The sequence below is a fragment of the Hylobates moloch genome, unplaced genomic scaffold (genome assembly GCF_009828535.3).
Source record: "Hylobates moloch isolate HMO894 unplaced genomic scaffold, HMol_V3 SCAFFOLD_146, whole genome shotgun sequence".
Classification (NCBI taxonomy): domain Eukaryota; kingdom Metazoa; phylum Chordata; class Mammalia; order Primates; family Hylobatidae; genus Hylobates; species Hylobates moloch.
Window position 1 is genome coordinate 45,481 of NW_026652421.1, and position 18,221 is coordinate 63,701.

General features: G+C 50.9%; 1 protein-coding gene across 4 annotated transcripts; it reads left to right on the forward strand.

The window, feature by feature from the left end:
- The first annotated feature begins 124 nt into the window (after positions 1 to 124).
- Positions 125 to 4,643, forward strand: LOC116464052 (neuritin-like protein). 4 transcript variants are annotated; one of them, XM_032147325.2, is made up of 3 exons: positions 125 to 461; positions 1,175 to 1,307; positions 4,455 to 4,643. In XM_032147325.2, exons 1-3 carry the CDS (start codon positions 383 to 385, stop codon positions 4,510 to 4,512), a joined length of 270 nt encoding a protein of 89 aa, XP_032003216.1. In that variant the 5' UTR covers positions 125 to 382; the 3' UTR covers positions 4,513 to 4,643. The 4 variants fall into 4 exon arrangements, with proteins under 4 accessions (XP_032003216.1, XP_032003212.1, XP_032003214.1 ...); XM_032147321.2 differs by lacking the exon at positions 4,455 to 4,643 and adding an exon at positions 1,429 to 2,069; XM_032147323.2 differs by lacking the exon at positions 4,455 to 4,643 and adding an exon at positions 1,429 to 1,789 and having other exon boundaries at positions 1,196 to 1,307.
- The last annotated feature ends 13,578 nt before the right edge of the window (positions 4,644 to 18,221 follow it).

Here is an 18,221-nt window from a genome sequence, read left to right on the forward strand (position 1 = left end):
TTTGTCTTTGGTGTGACTCTCATAACTGCTGTCTGTTCGTTCCCTGCCCATCTCTTCCCCGTGGAGCTCTGTCTAGGCCAACCCAGCCAAGGGGCCGGGTTACCCATTCATCTGCTCCAACTGCCTTCCCAGATCTCCCTTCTCCCTCCTTCTATGGGGTGAGGGTCCAGGGGCCTGCCCAGCACCAGCCTGTGCTCCTGGGAATTTCTGCTCTCTGAGGTCTTCTCGCTCCTTTTCCCATCTGGGTGTTGGAGGCGGAGCCACCAGCTGGGTTCGGAGCCCCACCCCCAGCTCCCATCCAATCACCGTCCCTCCCTCCGGGGGTTGGGCGGACGGGCTGCACTCCAAGCAGCTAGCTCCCGCACTAGGCTCTCAGCCAGGGATGATGTGCTGCTGCCGCCGCCGCTGCTGCTGCCGGCAACCACCCCATGCCCTGAGGCCGTTGCTGTTGCTGCCCCTCGGTGAGTGCGGGCGTCCGGGGCCCGGGCCACACCCCCTTCTCGCCCAGCCAGGCCAGGCTGGGCATAGGGTGTGTGGGAACGCTGGGTGCCAGGGTGGAGAAGAGTTGTAAGGGCTCCAGGAAAGTGAGAGGCACAAACAGCCCCAGTAATGGGGGAAGGACTCCAAATTTTGCATCCCCTCTTATGATAAAGGGAGACATGCCAATGGCAGGACTTATAGACCAGCCGTAGGATCCCTAAGTCCTCTCTGAGGGTCTGGCCTGGATCCCAATACCTCTGCATCCTATCTTGTCTCTCCAAAAATATCTATCTTTAGAGAGAGTTCGGAGGGCCAAGCAAAGCTTGTCTAAACCGCAGAGAGATGCACCTGTTCCTGGTCCGGGGCTTCTGGACCTCCCTCCCCTCCACCTTGTCCTGACTCCTTTACATGGACCCTTCTCACTCCACCTGCGGCCCCAGAAGCTCAGAGGAAGAGCTGACTTGGGGGACACAACACCCCCTCCCCCTGTACAAATCCCAGTCTGAGTCCTACCTTGAAGGGGGCCTGGGTAGGTAATCCCCAGACTTGCCCTTTAGTTCGCTGGGGCGCCCTTTTTCCGCTGAGTCACATCCCCAGAGTGCTCCCAGGTAAATAAGCCCCTGGGGGCTGGGGGACGGGCCTGGCTCATCCTATCTACCATTCCTCCCCCACCCCACCCCCACCCCACTTCTAGTCCTTTTACCTCCCCTGGCAGCAGCTGCAGCGGGCCCAAACCGATGTGACACCATATACCAGGGCTTCGCCGAATGTCTCATCCGTTTGGGGGACGGCATGGGCCACGGAGGCGAGCTGGAGACCATCTGCAGGTACCGGTGGGTGTGTGAGGCAGTGGCCCAACCTGTGCCACCATTGGGGACTGAACCTTTTATTTCCCAAGTTAAAGTCTCCTTGCCTCACCTAATCCCCCTAATCCCACTCCCTTAACAGGTCTTGGAATGACTTCCATGCCTGTGCCTCTCGGGTCCTGTCGGGCTGTCCAGAGGAGGCAGCTGCAGTGTGGGAATCACTACAGCAAGAAGCTCGCCAGGCCCCCCAACCGAATAACTTGCACACTCTGTGCGGTGCCCCGGTGCATGTTCGGGAGCGCGGCACAGGCTCTGAAACCAACCAGGAGACGCTGCGGGCTACAGCGCCTGCACTCCCCATGGGCCCCGCACCCCCACTGCTGGCGGCTGCTCTGGCTCTGGCCTACCTCCTGAGGCCTCTGGCCTAGCCTGTTGGGTCGGGTAGCAGCGCCCGTACCTCCAGCCCTGCTCTGGCGGTGGTTGTCCAGGCTCTGCAGAGCGTAGCAGGGCTTTTCATTAAAGGTATTTATATTTGTACTAAGCTCCTTCCTTTCTCCTGGCTGTGGCCTTGCTTGCGGCTGGGGTCAGGGACTCCTAGAAACTGATCCTTTGCTTGGATGGAATGGGTGGGGCTGAGGGCCACCACAGGGGACTCAATCTTCCTCCTTACAAACACTCATTTCCCAGTGGCAGCGCAAAGCTTTCCATTTCGTGCAGGTCCCAAGAGCTCCTCCAGTGGAGACTGGAGATCTGCCAGAATGCACAGTCTTCCTCTACCTTCCTGTGCTGGCTGAGGTCGGGAGGGTGGGGTCTCAGCCCTGCACTCCTAGCACTGCCTACCCCTTCTATCCTGGCCCCTGGGGGCCAGGTGAGCTGGTGAAGTGCCCCTGATCTCAGCTCCATCCCTTCCCCAGCCTCTGGGCTCCTGACCATTTCACCTTCTCCTCTCTCTGCCTGTCACCTCAGCCTTCAAGGCACAGCACAGACTATGTGCTCAGTCCCTTCTTCTGGGTTTCTGGTCTATCTGAGGGAGGCCTGTTCTAGAAGGTGGGGAGCCTCTGTTGAAGTCCACATTCAAGCCCCTGCTGTGACCTGAAGTGGCAAAAACTGGAGTCACCGTAAGGGTTCCTCTGGCCTCTGCTCTCCACAAGCTTGTTCTTTTTTTTTTTTTTTTTTTGAGACAGAGTCTCGCTGTGTTCCCCTGGCTGGAGTGCAGTGGCGCGATATCGGCTCACTGCAAGCTCCACCTTCCGGGTTCACGCCATTCTCCTGCCTCAGCCTCCCGAGTAGCTGGGACTACAGGCACCTGCCAACACGCCCGGCTAATTTTTTGTACTTTTAGTAGAGACGGGGTTTCACCGTGTTAGCCAGGATGGTCTCGATCTCCTGACTTCGTGATCCGCCCGCCTCGGCCTCCCAAAGTGCTGGGATTACAGGCTGGAGCCACCGCGCCTGACCTCCACAAGCTTGTTCTTTGAGAAGAGGTAGGCAGTGTGTAGTCAAAACAATTGCAGAAGGCTTTCTGGAAGCCGTGGAATGAGAGCATGTGGTGTGCGAGGAGCCACCCTTCATACCGGTGGAAAGGAAGAGCAAAATCAGCTAGGCAGAATCTGAGGAAGGAGGAAGCCTTCTGGGGGTAGGACCCTCTTCTGATCAGCCTTCTCCCACCACTGCCAGGATCCTATTCTAAGCCATTACCCCACGGTTTACAGAGGCACTGCCATAGTCTCCTCATTGACTTCTATTATCGCTCCCTCCACTTTATTCTTTACTTTCTTTCTTTCTTTTTTTTTTTTTTATTGTCACCCATGCTGGAATGCAGTGGCACAATCTCGGCTCACTGCAACCTCCGCCTCCCGGGTTCAAGCAATTCTCCTGCCTCAGCCTCCCTAGTAGCTGGGATTACAGGTGCCCGCCACCATGCCCGACTAATTTTATATTTTTAGTAGAGATGGGTTTTGCCATGTTGGCCAGGCTGGTCTCGAACTCTTGACCTCAGGTGATCCGACCCCCTTGGCCTTCCAAAGTGCTGGGATTGCAGACATGAGCCACCATGTTTGGCCTTATTCTTTACTTTCTTTTTTTTTTTTTTTTTTTTTTTGTGAGACGGAGTCTTGCTCATCGCCCAGGCTAGAGTGCAATGGCGCGATCTCCGCTCACTGCAAGCTCCACCTCCCAGGTTCACACCCTTCTCCTGCCTCAGCCTCCCAAGTAGCTGGGACTACAGGCGCCAGCCACCATGCCCAGCTAATTTTTTTTGTATTTTTAGTAGAGAAGGGGTTTCACCATGTTAGCAAGGATGGTCTCGATCTCCTGACCTCGTGATCCACCCACCTCAGCCTCCCAAAGTGTTGGGATTACAGGCATGAGCCACCGCGCCCAGCCTATTCTTTACTTTCTAAATTGAAAAACTCAGCTAGGCACAGTGGCTCACTCTTGCAGTATCACCTCCTCTAGGAACTATTCCCTAACCCTGACTACAAGCTGAATCAGAAGGCTCCTCTAGGTCCACACAGCTCCTGGATTCCCTTCTGCCTCAGTACTGATAGCACTAGCTTGTTATTGTCCAGGTACAGGTCAGAATTCCCCACTGTGGATTCCCCAAGGGCAGGAAGTCCTTTTTGTCAGAATCCTCATTGTGTCTCTAGCATCCAACCTAGGGCTGGATATAAAGGGTGCACTTGTGGGAGGGTGTGGAATGAAAGATAGAACTCTTAAGTCCAGCATGAGTAGTGCTACAGTAGGCAAGAGCTTGGACTGAGAATGACCCCACTGTGGAGGTGTGTCATCTTGGGGTGGCACCTTTACCCTGGGCATACTGCTGGGAAGGATGGTGCTGGGGCTGTATACCCCAGAAGTCTTCCAGAGCTGGTCTTGGATGGCTAGGAGCAGGGGCCTGGCTGTTCTGGCCAGCCGTCAGGGAGATTACCATCCTCCTGCTGTGACCTACTTTTCCCCTGGTTTTTGCTAAGTCCCTACTCTTCCATGGAATAGAGCAGGGCTTGGGGAGGGGGGAATGAATCTGCTCTCTGGCTAGGGGCTTAAGGGCTTTGTGTGTTTTATCCTAGAGCTGGAGGAGAGGGGTGGGCTGATAGCCAAGCTGGCTGGGCCCTGGGCACAGCTGCCCAGGCCAGAGCATCATGGTGATGGTGTTTCTCACATTTGCAGCACTGTGGACAAGGAGTACCTTATTGTTCTGAGAGAGCCTGGGGGATGGATGTCCTGACCCCAGTCCCCTCTGCATTAATATATCTCTTCACCTAAGGACCTCCCTCCTGCTCTTCTCCAGAGCCCAGACCAGCACATAGTAAGGGTTCAATAAATATTTGTTAATTAATGCGCTGAATGTCTGTAAAACAGGAGTGTTGTGTAGATTTCCGAGTGCCATCAACCCTGGAATTCATATTACTTTTAACCCTCACAACAACTCTGTAAGGTCAGGATTATGACCCCCCGTTATATTTTATTTTATTTTTTGAGACAAGGTCTCATTCTGTCACTCAGGCTGGAGTGCAGTAACCCAGTCCTGGCTCACTGCAGCAAGCCACTCCTGGCTCACTGCAGCCTTGACCTCCTGGCCTCAAGTGATTCTCCAGCCTCAGCCTCTTGTGTAGCTAGGACTATAGGTCTGTGCTACTAAACCCAGCTAATTTTATATTTTTGCAGAGACAGGGTCTCATTATGTCACCCAGGCTGGTCTCGAACTCTTGACCTCAAATGATCCTCCTCCCTCAGCCACCCAAAGTGTTGAGATTACAAGCACGGAGCTATCCTCACTATATAGCTAAAAAAAGTGAGGCTTATGGGCCGGGCATGGCGGCTCATGCCTGTAACCCTTGCAGTTTGGGAGGCCAAGGCGGGTGGATCACCTGAGGTCGGGAGTTCGAGACCAGCCTGACCAACATGGTGAAACCCTGTCTCTACTAAAAATACAAAAAATTAGCCGGGTGTGGTGGTGCATGCCTGAAATCTCAGCTACTCAGGAGGCTGAGGCAGGAGAATTGCTTGAACCCAGAAGGCAGAGGTTGCGGTGAGCTGAGATCATGCCATTGCACTCTAGCCTGGACAACAAGAGTGAAACTCCATCTCAAAAAAAAAAAGAAAAGAAAAATGAGGCTTATGGCCCAGTGCGGTGGTCCATGCCTGTAATCCCAGCACCCTGGAAGGCTGAGGTGGGAGGATAACTTAAGGCCTTGTCTAAATAGGCCAGGCATGGTGGCTCAGGCCTGTAATCCCAGCCCTTTGGGAGGTCGAGGCTGGCGGATCACCTGAGGTTGAGAGTTCGAGACCAGCCTGACCAACATGAAGAAACCCTGTCTCTACTAAAAATACAAAATTAGGCCGGGCACAATAGCTCACGCCTGTATCCCAGCACTTTGGGAGGCTGAGGCAGGAGAATCGCTTGAACCCAGGAGGTGGAGATTGCAGTGAGCCGAGATCGTGCAATTGCACTCCAGTCTGGAAAACGAGCAAAACTCCGTCTCAAAATACATAAATAAATAAGCAAGTCAGGCATGGTGGTGCGTGCCTATAGACTCAGCTATTTGGGAGGCTGACTTGTAGTGGGATTTTAAGGAATCAGAGAGACCGATGGGGTTCAGGAGGATATTTATTAATTATTTAGGTGCGTCGGCCCAGTCAGATTAACATCCAAAGGACTGAGCTCTGAACAAAGAGTTAAGTTACCTTTTAAGTATTTTGTGTGTGGGGGGGGGGAGATCTGTGCAGGGGGAAGCATATCACAGAAGCAAGAAACAAAGACAGTTATTAAATTAATTGAGACATGCATTACATCATTTCTCTTTTTTTTTTTTTTTTGAGACAGAGTTTCACTCTTGTTGCCCAGGCTAGAGTGCAATGGCGTGATCTCAGCTCACCGCAACCTCCGCCTCCCGGGTCCCATTTCAAGCAGTTCTCCTGCCTCAGCCTCCTGGGTAGCTGGGATTACAGGCACGCATCACCACACCCAGCTAATTTTTGTATTTTTGGTAGAGATAGGGTTTCACCATGTTGGCCAGGCTGGTCTCGAACTCCTGACCTCGTGATCCGCCCACCTCGGCCTCCCAAAGTGCTGGCATTACAGGCGTGAGCCACCGTGCCCGGCCACATTACATCATTTCTTACTTTTCAAGGAGAAGCATGTTTTACGACTTGAGTTTATCTGTCTAGTGACCTTGCAACTGCACAGCTAGTCAAACAGGGTCTTCACAATGCCTGGGAAAGGAGGAGAGATAAGGCTTCCTAGCCACAGAAAAACAGGCAGTTAATTTTTTTTTTTTTTTTTTTTTTTTTGAGACGGAGTCTCGCTCTGTCGCCCAGGCTGGATTGCAGTGGCGCGATCTCGGCTCACTGCAAGCTCCGCCTCCCGGGTTCACGCCATTCTCCTGCCTCAGCCTCTCCAAGTAGCTGGGACTACAGGCGCCCGCCACCACGCCTGGCTAATTTTTTTGTATTTTTAGTAGAGACAGGGTTTCATCGTGGTCTCGATCTCCTGACCTCGTGATCCGCCCGCCTCGGCCTCCCAAAGTGCTGGGATTACAAGCGTGAGCCACCGCGCCCGTCTTTCTCAGGGGGAATTGGGTTTTCTTACATACAACTGAGTTTCTACTTACACATTATTTAATTTCTTTTAATTCCTGTTCCAGAGACAAGAGGATCCCTTGAGCCTAAGAGTTCGAGGTTACAGTGAGCTTTGATTGCTGCCATGCACTCCAGCCTAGATGACAGAGCAAGACCCTGTCTCTATTAAAAAAATTAAAAAGCCTGGGCGCAGTGGCTCACGCCTGTAATCCCAGCACTTTGGGAGGCTGAGGCCAGTGGGTCACCTGAGGTCAGGAATTCAAGACCAACCTGGCCAAAATTTAAAAAATAAAATGAGGCTGATGAGGCAGATGTCTTGCTTAAACTCAAACAGCTCTGGAAGTGTCAGAGCTGGGATTTGATCCCAGGTATGTTTGGCCCCAAAGTCTATACCCTTAATTATTGCACTAGACTTTTGGAAACAATTTTTTAACTTTTTTTTTTTTTTTGAGACAGAGTTTTACTCTTCTTGCCCAGGCTGGAGTGCAATGGTGTGATCTCCGCTCACTGCAACCTCTGCCTCCCAGGTTCAAGCAATTCTCCTGCCTCAGCCTCCCAAGTAGCTGGGATTACAGGCGCCCGCCACCACGCCTAGCTAATTTTTGCATTTTTGGTAGCAATGGGGTTTCACCGTGTTGGCCAGGCTGGTCTCCAACTCCTGACCTCAGGCGATCCACTCACCTGGGCCTCCCAAAGTGCTGGGATTACAGGCACGTGAGGCACCGTGCTGGGCCACCATTGTTCTTTTTAAATGAAATTGTAAGAAACCTTACTACGGCTGGGCGTGGTGTCTCACGCCTGTAATCTCAGCACTTTGGAAGGCCAAGGAGGGCAGATTACCTGAGATTAGGAGTTTGAGACCAGCCTGGCCAACATGGCGAAACCCTGTCTCTACTAAAAATACAAAAGGGCTGAGTGCGGTGGCTCACACCTGTAATCCCAGCACTTTGGGAGGCCGAGGTGGGCGGATCATGAGGTCAGGAGATCAAGACCATCCTGACTAACATGGTGAAACCCCGTCTCTACTAAAAATACAAAAAATTAGTTGGGTGCGGTGGTGGGCACCTGTAGTCCCAGCTACTCGGGAGGCTGAGGCAGGAGAATGGCGTGTACCCAGGAGGCGGAGCTTGCAGTGAGCTGAGATTGTGCCACTGCACTCTAGCCTGGGTGACAGAGCGAGACTCTGTCTAAAAAAAAAAAAAAAAAAAAAAAAATTGACCGGGCATGGTGGCAGGTGCCTGTAATCCCAGCTACTCAGGGAGGCTGAGGGAGGAGAATTGCTTGAACTCGGGAGGCAGAGGTTGCAGTGAGCCGAGATTGTGCCATTGCACTCCAGCCTGACAACAAGAGCGAAACTCCATCCCAGGAAAAAAGAAAAGAAAGAAACCTTACTACATAAAATAGACAACAATTTTTTTTTTTTTTTTTTTTTTTGAGATAGAGTCTCACTCCCTCACCCAGGCTGGAGTGCAGTGGTGCAATCTCAGCTCATTGCAACCTCTGTCTCCCAGTTCGAGCTGTTCTCCTGTCTCAGCCTCCCGAGTAGCTGGCACTACAGCAGCCTGCCACCACGCCTGGCTAACTTTTGTATTTTTAGTAGAGACAGGGTTTCACCTTGTTGGTCAGACCGGTCTCGAACTCCTGACTTCAGGTGATCCACCTGCCTTGGCCTCCCAAAGTGCTGGGATTACAAGTGTGAGCAACGGCGCCCAGCCAACGACAATGTTTTATTGGTGTTAATTTATTTTTAGGTTTAAAGTATAACATTAGCTTATACAGTCAATCAAAGACAGTTCCATGTGCAAAGTACATACTCAATAAAGATTTGAATACATGAGCTACTGAAATGGGGAAGATGGATGGAGGTTACAATGCACTTACCATCTGCAGCACCTATTTTTCCCCCTCCAAGTTGGGTTGACTGTAAAGTGAACCAGTTCTGATCCTATAGAGAAGTCATTGTGAATGGTAACAATTTTTTAAAAATCCGCTTGCTTTTCAGACTCGGCATATAAATTAAATCAACAACAACAAATAACCATGAGTCCAGAAGTTGGCCCAAGATTGAGTTCACCAATCTACAAGTTAACCCTTTGCATCTCTTCTTTGATGGAGGCCAAATTCAACACATGGAGTGTTGAAATTATTCTAAGTGCAGTTTTAAGAAATAGATTTTGTTAATGAAAATTAAGTCTATCCTTTGTGGAGTTCCAGAGGCACTTCCAGAAACCTCTGTTGGAAAGCATTGTTTACCCAAGCTCGCATTACAGAGTCCCCTTTCCCCCAACCAGAAACTTGAAACTTTCTCCCTATTTCCCGCGATCCTTCCTTTTTCTATCACCGATCCGTCTCGCAGGCAGCGGTCAAGTTACTTTGAGCGACAAATAGACCCACCCCCTCAGGAGAGTGCCCGTCCCCGCCCCGAAGAGGTTGATTGGCAAGCCACGCTCGGAGATCCGCCAGCTGCGTAGCTCAGCTTTGGGAGAGTCCGCCCCCGTCCCGCCCTGTAGGTTTGTTTTGGCGTCAGCTGCGCGCTGTGATGACGCCACGACGCTAACGCCCGAGAATGGCTGCGGCGGCGGCGGAGGCGGTGGCCGCGGCCACTGCCCGGAGATGGCCGGCAGAGCTGCTGAGACGCCGAAGAGCCCGCCGCCCGCGCGAGGTGAGGCGGCCCGGCCCAGGACGACGGCCCGACTGGCGGGAGGGGCAGCCGAACTGTGGTCGTGGTCGCTTTCTGGCGCTCCAGGGCCTGCCCCTGGTCAGCCTGCAGCGTCGGCCCGTGCCCCGTGCTCCAGGGCCTACAGGGTTGGAGAGCAGGCCGGGCGATGGCTGCTCGGGTCCCCGGCGTCCGAGTCTGGACTGGCCTCAGAACGTGCTGTCGTGCTGGATAGCCCGTCTCTAGGCCCGCGTGGGCCTGGTGGACGTGGTCGGTTGCCCTGCCTGCTTGCTGTTCAGCCGCCCCGCGTCCAGAGCTGGTCAGGTTGATCCAATCTGGTTGTCCTTGTCCTTACTGCCTTCTCGCGCCCGGTGCCTACTCCACACCCCTCCTTTGCGTCTGCCAGGGGCCGGCGGGGCAGCTGATCGCTTCCTTGTGCAGGCTGGGAAATAGCAGGTCTGAGTCCAGCTGGGTTGCCTGCTTGGCAAGCTTGTCATTCCTCTACCTGCAAGGGGAAGCCTAGCCCCCGGCACTTAGTCCCCCTCCATAAAGCGGCTGAAGTGATAATTCCCACCTGAAAATCTGAGTAAGTCCTTCACTGCCTGAAACTAGTTCCTTAGTGCCTTCAGGACAAAGGCCACACTTCTTAGCAAGGCATTCAGGGCTCTTCTTAATCTGGTGAAGGTTTAACCAGCCGATCAACACCAGAGCACTTCTGTGCTCCCTTTACGTAGTTTATTGTTGTTAAAGCGTGTGGCGCTCCTGTTAGCTCTGGTTTCATACCTTTGTGTTTTAGTATTACTAATTTTGAGACAAGGCCTCTATTGCCCAAGCTGGAGTGCAATGGCTCATTCATAGCTCACTGCAGCCTTGAACTCCTGGACTCAAATGATCCTCCCACCTCAACCTCCCAAGTAGCTGAGACAACAGGCGCTCCCCTCCACGCCTGGCTAAGTTTTAAAATTTTTTGTAGAGCCTGGGAGTCTGGCTTTGTTACCAGAGCTGGCTTCAAGAGACCCTCCCGCCTAGGCACCTAACATATTGAGATTATTAATACAAGCGTGAGCCGCTGTGCTTGGTCCGCTTGTGCTTTAGATAACGCAGTTTTCTCATTTGCTATACACTGCCTTCCACCCCACCGACCACCTACCCGTGTTGGAAACTTGTATCTGTCCTATAAAATCCACCTGAGATGTCACTTCCTAGGAAAAAAATCTCCCTTGCTTGGCATGTAACCATTAACTCCTCTATATCCATGCTGCTACTGTTGAGTACATCCTGTTGTGTCACATGGTGGTCTTCTGTCTGCATATGTCTGGCTCTGTGCCTGGCATAAAATAGGGGCTAGCCTCCAGTAGCATTTGCTGAATGCTGACTTATGAATGGATAGATTCAACTGTATTTTTGAGCACCTGTCAGGGCTAGGATCTGAGATGAGCACAGCAAATGCAAGCGTATGTGTGTGATAGGTGGTACAGCCTCTTAATCCTGGATAGTCCAAAATCTCCTGCGATAATTTTGTGATACAAATTCAAGAGCCTCACTGTCTGAGTTGGTTTTTGTGTGTGTGTGTGTGTGTGTGTGTGTGTGTGTGTGTGTGACGGAGTTTTGCTCTTTTCGCCCAGGCTGGAGTGCAATGGCGCGATCTTGGCTCACTGCAACCTCTACCCCCCAGGTTCAAGTGATTCTCCTGCCTCAGCCCCCAGAGTAGCTGGGATTACAGGCAAGTACCACTATGCCCAGCTAATTTTTGTATTTTTAGTAGAGACGGTGTTTCACCATGTTGGCCAGGCTGGTCTCGAACTCCTGACCTCAGGTGATCCACCTGCCTCGGCCTCCCAAAGTGCTAGGATTACAGGCATGAGCCACTATGCCCGGCTGAGATTTTTTTTTTTTTTTAAACAGAGACGAGGTCTTGCCATGTTGCCGAGGCTGGTGTCGAACTCCTGGGCTCAAGCAATCCTCCCACCTTGGCCTCCCAAAGTTTTAGGGTTACAGGCAAGAGCCACCACACCTGGCCCACTCTTTGAGATTTTGATGAAGATGATCTGGGGTAGGAATCTGTTTTTTCCGAGATGGAGTCTTGCTCTGACACCCAGGCTGGAGTGCAGTGGTGCGATCTCGGCTCACTGTAACCTCCACCTCCCAGGTTCAAGCAATTCTCCTGCCTTAGCCTCCCGAGTAGCTGGGATTACAATCACGCACCACCACGCGTGGCCAATTTTTGTATTCTTAGTAGAGATGGGGTTTTAGCCTGTTGGCCAGGCTGGTCTCGAACTCTTGACCTCGTGATCCACCTGTCTCAGCCTCCCAAAGTGCTGGGATTACAGGTGTGAGCCACTGCGTCTGGCCAGGTATCTGTATTTTGAAAAAACTTCCCAGATAACTTTATTGTGCTTCCTCATTGAAGATCTTTGTCATCGCCTAGGAAAACTGTTGTCTCCTTTGTCCAGTGAGAAGGGCTTGCCTTGTAGACTCCTGTTGTGGTCTTATGCCTAGAAGCATGGGCTTTGGTGTCAGAAAGACCTGGATTCAGTTTCTGGCTTTTCTGAAATCTTGAGATTCTCTAAGTCCTAATTTCCTTATTCCAAAATAGGAATAATCCTGCCTACTACATGTGCTTGTAGAGAGGAGTGAGATGGTACATATAAGATCCTCAGCAAAGTTGGCACTCAGTTAATGGAAGCCACTTTTATTACTAATGGCTCCTCTTCCCAGAGTTTCCCTTGTCAAAAGAAGGTCTTGTCTTCTTTTTTCTTTTCTTTTTTTTTTTTTTTTTTGAGACGATGTCTCGCTCTGTCGCCAGGCTGGAGTGCAATGGCGTGAGCTCAGCTCACTACAGCCTCCGCCTCCCAGGTTCAAGTAATTCTCCTGTCTCAGCCTCCTGAGTATCTGGGACTACAGACGCCTGCCACCATACCTGGCTAATTTTTGTATTTTTAGTAGAGACGAGGTTTCACCGTATTGCTCAGGCTGGTCTCAAACTCCTGACCTCAGGTGATCCACTCACCTCGGACTCCCAAAGTGCTGGGATTACAAGCATGAGCCACCACAACCGGCTAGAAGGTCTTGTCTTAATAAGCGTGTTTGTTCTTCAGGCTTAGTTGTGTGTAGGAAGCTGCTTTGTATTATATGATTTCCTCAAGGTCATTTCTGGTCAATGGGGAAAACTGACAATAGTGTGCTTCTTTTTTTTTTTTTTTTTTGAGACGGAGTTTTGCTCTTGTTGCCCGGGCTAGAGTGCAATGGCTCAATCTTAGCTCACCACAACCTCTGCCTCCCGGGTTCAAGCGATTCTCCTGCCTCAGCCTCCTGCAATACGGTGCTTCTAAATCAGGGTTGATTCAGTTGGCCATGCCCCTAGAAGAGATTTGGAATGCTGATTCACTAGAGGGTGGGTTTGCTGAATAAGCACATTGTCTAGGTCTAATTGTCGTTTTGTGCTTGTTAAGTTGTATAAATGAGCTAGAAAAAGTGCAGCCCTCAGGAAACCTGTTTGCATCTAACACTGAGCTCCAGTTGCACTTCACCTCAGGCATCTGGTTGGCATCTAGAACAGAATGCCCCTACAGAAGTAGGTGCTGGAGTTCTCTATCATAATCACAAGTTCATAGTTAAATGAGTGAGACTTTGGTTTGGCCTTCTGTTTTACTTTGGAAGTGTGAGTGTGTAATATGGGCAACTTAGGTCCTCTTCACAGCTTCTCAGCTGTATGATGTGAATGGGCTATAGTTGTGCCAAAGTATCGACCCTTTTTTTTTTTTTTTTTGAGATGGAGTCTCGCTCTGTCACCCAGGCTGCAGTGCTGGAGTGCAGTGGCACGATCTCAGCTCACTGCAAGCTCCGCCTCCCGGGTTCACGCCATTCTCCTGCCTCAGCCTCTCCGAGTAGCTGGGATTACAGGCGCCCGCCACCACGCCCAGCTAATTTTTTATATTTTTAGTAGAGATGGAGTTTCACTGTCGTCTCGATCTCATGACCTCGTGATCCGCCCGCCTCGGCCTCCCGAAGTGCTGGGATTACAAGCATGAGCCACCGCGCCCAGCCTAGTATCGACCCTTAAGCTTCAGGATAGCCGAGAACAGCTGTCTCCACTGACTCCCGGGTGTTATACAATAGTATCATTCTGTCATTCTCTGTGTGTATCTTGGCATGGGGAAAAATTTTTGAGAAAAAGAAGTACAGCCCTGGAAGAAGGGAAGCAGTTCTGCTTGTTGAGAGCTGGAGAGAGACTTATTTATTTGAACTCCCTTTCCTTCCAGGAATCTTACTCAAGGAGCATTAAGCCGGTTTGTGTTGGCTAGATCATCACTGAGCTAATTCTTGGTACAGCCCTCTGTTGCCATGGTGTCTGATGTGATGCTAAGGTGGAAAAATGTGATGTTTTCATTTGCTGGGAGAAAGTTTTCTTTCCAAGCTGCCAGCCTTGAAATGACCTCTCAGGGCATCCTAAGAGTTATGGATCAAGGGACTCTTGGTGTGGAGCCATTCAGGCTGTAAGTTCCTTGAGAGTAGAGACTATGACTGCCTTCTTTTTGTTTGTCGCAACCTCTGGCAGAGTTCCTGACTCACAGCAGGAATTCAGTAAATATTTCTGGGTTGAACGTTGGGATTTTGGAAGGAGAACCCCAGGTGCATTGCCAGGTCTGTATTTCTGATGATGGCAAGGTCTCACTCTGTTGGCCAGGCTGGAGTGCAGTGGCATAATCATAGCTCACTACAACCTTGCCGGCACAATCATAGCTCACTGCAACCTTGCCTTCCCATGCTCAAGTGATTCTCCCACCTCAGCCTCCTGAGTGGCTGGGACTACAGGCACACAGCACCACACCCAGCTAATTTTGTTTTTTTGGAGACGGAGTCTTGCTCTATCCCCTAGGCTGGAGTGCAGTGGCGCCATCTCGGCTCATTGCAAGCTCTGCCTCCCAGATTCACGCCATTCTCCTGCCTCAGCCTCCCGAGTAGCTGGGACTACAGGCGCATGCCACCACGCCCGGCTAATTTTTTTTGTATTTTTAGTAGAGACGGAGTTTCACTGTGTTGGCCAGGCTGGTCTTGAACTCTTGACCTCATGATCCACCTGGCTCAGCCTCCCAAAGTGCTGGGATTACAGGCGTGAGCCACCGCGCCCAGCCACACTCAGCTAATTTTTTAAACATTTTTTGTAGAGAGGCCAAGACAGGCATCACTTGGGCTCAAGAGTTCGAGAACAGCCTGGGCAACATGGTGAAACCCTGTCTCTACTGAAAATACAAAGATTAGCCAGGCATCCTAGGTACTCGGGGGCTGAGGCACAAGAACCGCTTGAACCTGGGAGGAGGAAGCTGCAGCGAGCCGAGATTGCGCCACTGTGCTCCAGCCTGGGTGACAGAGTGAGACCCTGTCTCAAAAAAAAGAAAAACTTTTTTTTTTGTAGAGACAAGGTCTTGTTATGTTGCCTAGCCTGGTTTCAAACTCTTGGCCTCAAGTGATCCTCCTGCCCTGGCCCCCAGAGTGTTGGGATTATAGTTGTGTGCCACTGTGTCCAGCCTTATTTTTGGAATTATTGAGAAATTGCTACCTACTTCATTTTTTTGTTTTTGTTTTTTTTTTTGAGACGGAGTCTCGCTCTGTCACCCAGGCTGGAGTGCAGTGGCGTGATCTCGGCTCACTGCAAGCTCCGCCTCCCGGGTTCACGCCATTCTCCTGCCTCAGCCTCTCCGAGTCGCTGGGACTACAGGCGCCCGCCACCACGCCCGGCTAATTTTTTGTATTTTTAGTAGAGATGGGGTTTCACTATGGTCTCGATCTCCTGACCTCGTGATCCGCCCGCCTCGGCCTCCCAAAGTGCTGGGATTACAAGCGTGAGCCACCGCGCCTGGCCTACCTACTTCATTTTGGTAGACAGTTTTTCTTTATTTCTTTTTTTTTTTTTTTTTTTTTTGGAGACGGAATCTCGCTCTGTTGCCCAGGCTGGAGTGCAGTGGCGTGATCTCGGCTCACTGCAACCTCCGCCTTCCGGGTTCAAGAAATTGTCTGCCTCAGCCTCCCAAGTAGCTGGGATTACAGGCATGTGCCACCACACCCAGCTAATTTTTGTATTTTGAGTAGAGATGGGGTTTCACCATCTTGGCCAGGCTGGTCTTGAACTCCTGACCTTGTGATCCACCTGCCTCGGCCTCCCAAAGTGCTGGGATTACAGTTGTGAGCCACTGCGCCCAGCTGGTAGACAGTTTTTCAAAACATGTCAGTAGAATATAGAGATCTTTGCAGGTGACAGGTTATAAAGCTTTGCTTGGAGAGGGCAAGGGTTCCTATGGTTCCTTGCCTGGAAGACATTCACAGACCCTGCCTCTATGGACAGGAAATTGTTTCAGGATTCATCCTTGCTCCCCGCCCCGGGACCCCTAGCTTTCCCCACAAATGGGGCTAGGTTTGGCAGCTTGTGAACAAACTTGCTTTGGCATTCAGATAAGAATCTGTAAAACTCAAACAGACTTCCTTCATTGTTAAGGATATTTACAGGGTGTCCAAAGAGTGTGGCTATGGTTTAACCACCGATCTGGCCTCTTCAACATTTCTAAGGTTCTAGAATTGTTGACTTGCAGCAAATAGAAATCCAAGAGCCAGATCACATTTCTTTTTTTTTTTTTGGAGACGAATCTCGCTCTGTCGCCCAGGCTGGAGTGCAGTGGCGTGATCTCGGCTCACTGCAAGCTCTGCCTCCCGGGTTCACGCCATTCTCCTGCCTCAGCCTCCCGAGTAGCTGGGACTACAGGCGCCCGCCACCACACCCAGCTAATTTTTTGTATTTTTAGTAGAGACGGGGTTTCACCATGTTAGCCAGGATGGTCTCGATCTCCTGACCTCGTGATCCGCCTGCCTCGGCCTCCCAAAATGCTGGGATTACAGGCATGAGCCACTGTGCTGGCCCACATTTCTTTTATTTATTTATTTATTTATTTATTTATTTTTATTTATTTATTTATTTTGAAATGGAGTCTCGCTCTGTTGCCCAGGCTGGAGTGCAGTGGTGTGATCTTGGCTTACTGCAACCTCTGCCTCCCAGGTTCAAGTGATTTTCCAGCCTCAGCCTCCCAAGTAGCTGGGATTCTAGGTGTCCATCACTATACTCGGCTAATTTTTTTGTATTTTTAGTAGAGATGGGGTTTCACCATGTTGGACGGGTGGTTTCAATCTCTTGACCTCAAGTGATCCACCTGCCTCGGCCTCCCAAAGTGCTGGGGCCACAGGCATGAGCCACTGTACCCGGCCCGTTTTTCTTTCTTTTTTTTTGTTCTTGAGACAGAGTGCTGCCTTGTCACTTAGGCTGGAGTGCAGTGGCATGATCTCAGCCTACTGCAACCTCTCCTTCCCAGGGTCAAACGATTCTCCTGCCTCAGCTTCTGAGTAGCTGGGATTACAGGCGCCCACCACCATGCCCCAGAAATTTTTTTGTATTTTTAATAGAGACGGGTTTCACCATATTGGCCAGGCTGATCTTGTACTCCAGACCTCAGGTGATCCACCCGCCTTGGCCTCCCAAAATGCTGGGATTATAGGCGTGAGCCACTGCGCCCGGCCAGACCACATTTCATTTGCTCTGAGTTCAGCACTTTGATAAGTACCAAGGGAGTTCTGGAAACCTGAGAATGGCCCCTTCCCTCAAAGGTCTGACAGCTGTAGTGATCAAAGGGAGTCTGGAGTAGAGCAGTGAGCAGTGTGACTCAGATTATAGTTGGAATGGAGGTTTCTAAAGCAGACCCTTCAGGAAAGATCCTCAGGAAAGCTTTTGGGTTCACCAACTCAGTGGCATGGGGAAGGATCGAGGCCTTGACTGGATGAGGCCCAGCACTGCTGGAGTCTTTCCCGAGTGATAGAAGGAGCCCCAGATGGGGAACTAGGATATTTGGGTCCGAGATGTTTGGTCACCACCGTCTGAGTGGCTTTGGACGAGTCTCTTTACCTCTCCTGGACTGTCATTTCTGTAGATTGTCAGTGAGGACGATAATGCTGAATGCTCACACCCATTGCCACACTCTGTCCAGTGTGCGTGCCTTCTTTGAAGAGTGTTTTGGACCAGGCTGGGAGTTGAAGGTTTGGAGGCAGACTCTAGAGAATTGGGTACTTTCTGCAAGATGACATAGTGTGACCCTCCTGGGAAGTCTTTTCCTGAAGCTTCCTTACTCATCCTTGCCCATTCCCTACACCCACTGTGATCTCTGGTCTAGGGGCACACACAAGAGATGCTGGGAACAGGAAAAGGCTCTGCTCTTCTTCCTCGGAGCTTTACCAACCACTTCCCGTGTCTTAGAGTCTGCATTTTCACCTGACCACAGTGTGGAGAGGGAGTTTAACAGATGTGATGGGACTGTGGAGCAGCTGTGATCACCTGGGGGCTGTTGCCCATTGTCCCCACCTCTCAGCCAGCACCCTCTCTTCTCCACGTTCTTTTTTTTTTCCCCCTCTCTTGGCCAATTTAGTCTAATACCATCCTCCAGTTTCAATCTGTAGTTTGGATGGTGGAGTACCCGCATCAGCCTGTCTTTTACAGAGTTTCTGATTGGAATCAGTGGGAGAGAAACTATGTCTCAGGAAGAGAGAAGGAAGGTCAGAGGGAAAATCATTGACTCTCTTATTGCCGACTGACTTTATTTTGTTTTCTTTCTTTCTTTCTTTCTTTCTTTCTTTCTTTCTTTCTTTCTTTCTTTCTTTCTTTC

Excerpts from the sequence above, each read along its gene's own strand:
- LOC116464052 (XM_032147321.2), top strand. The coding sequence starts at position 383 with ATGATGTGCTGCTGCCGCCGCCGCTGCTGCTGCCGGCAACCACCCCAT. Across the intron at positions 462-1,174 it reads GTTGCTGTTGCTGCCCCTCG|TCCTTTTACCTCCCCTGGCA; the intron begins GTGAGTGCGGGC and ends CCCCACTTCTAG. Across the intron at positions 1,308-1,428 it reads GAGCTGGAGACCATCTGCAG|GTCTTGGAATGACTTCCATG; the intron begins GTACCGGTGGGT and ends CTCCCTTAACAG.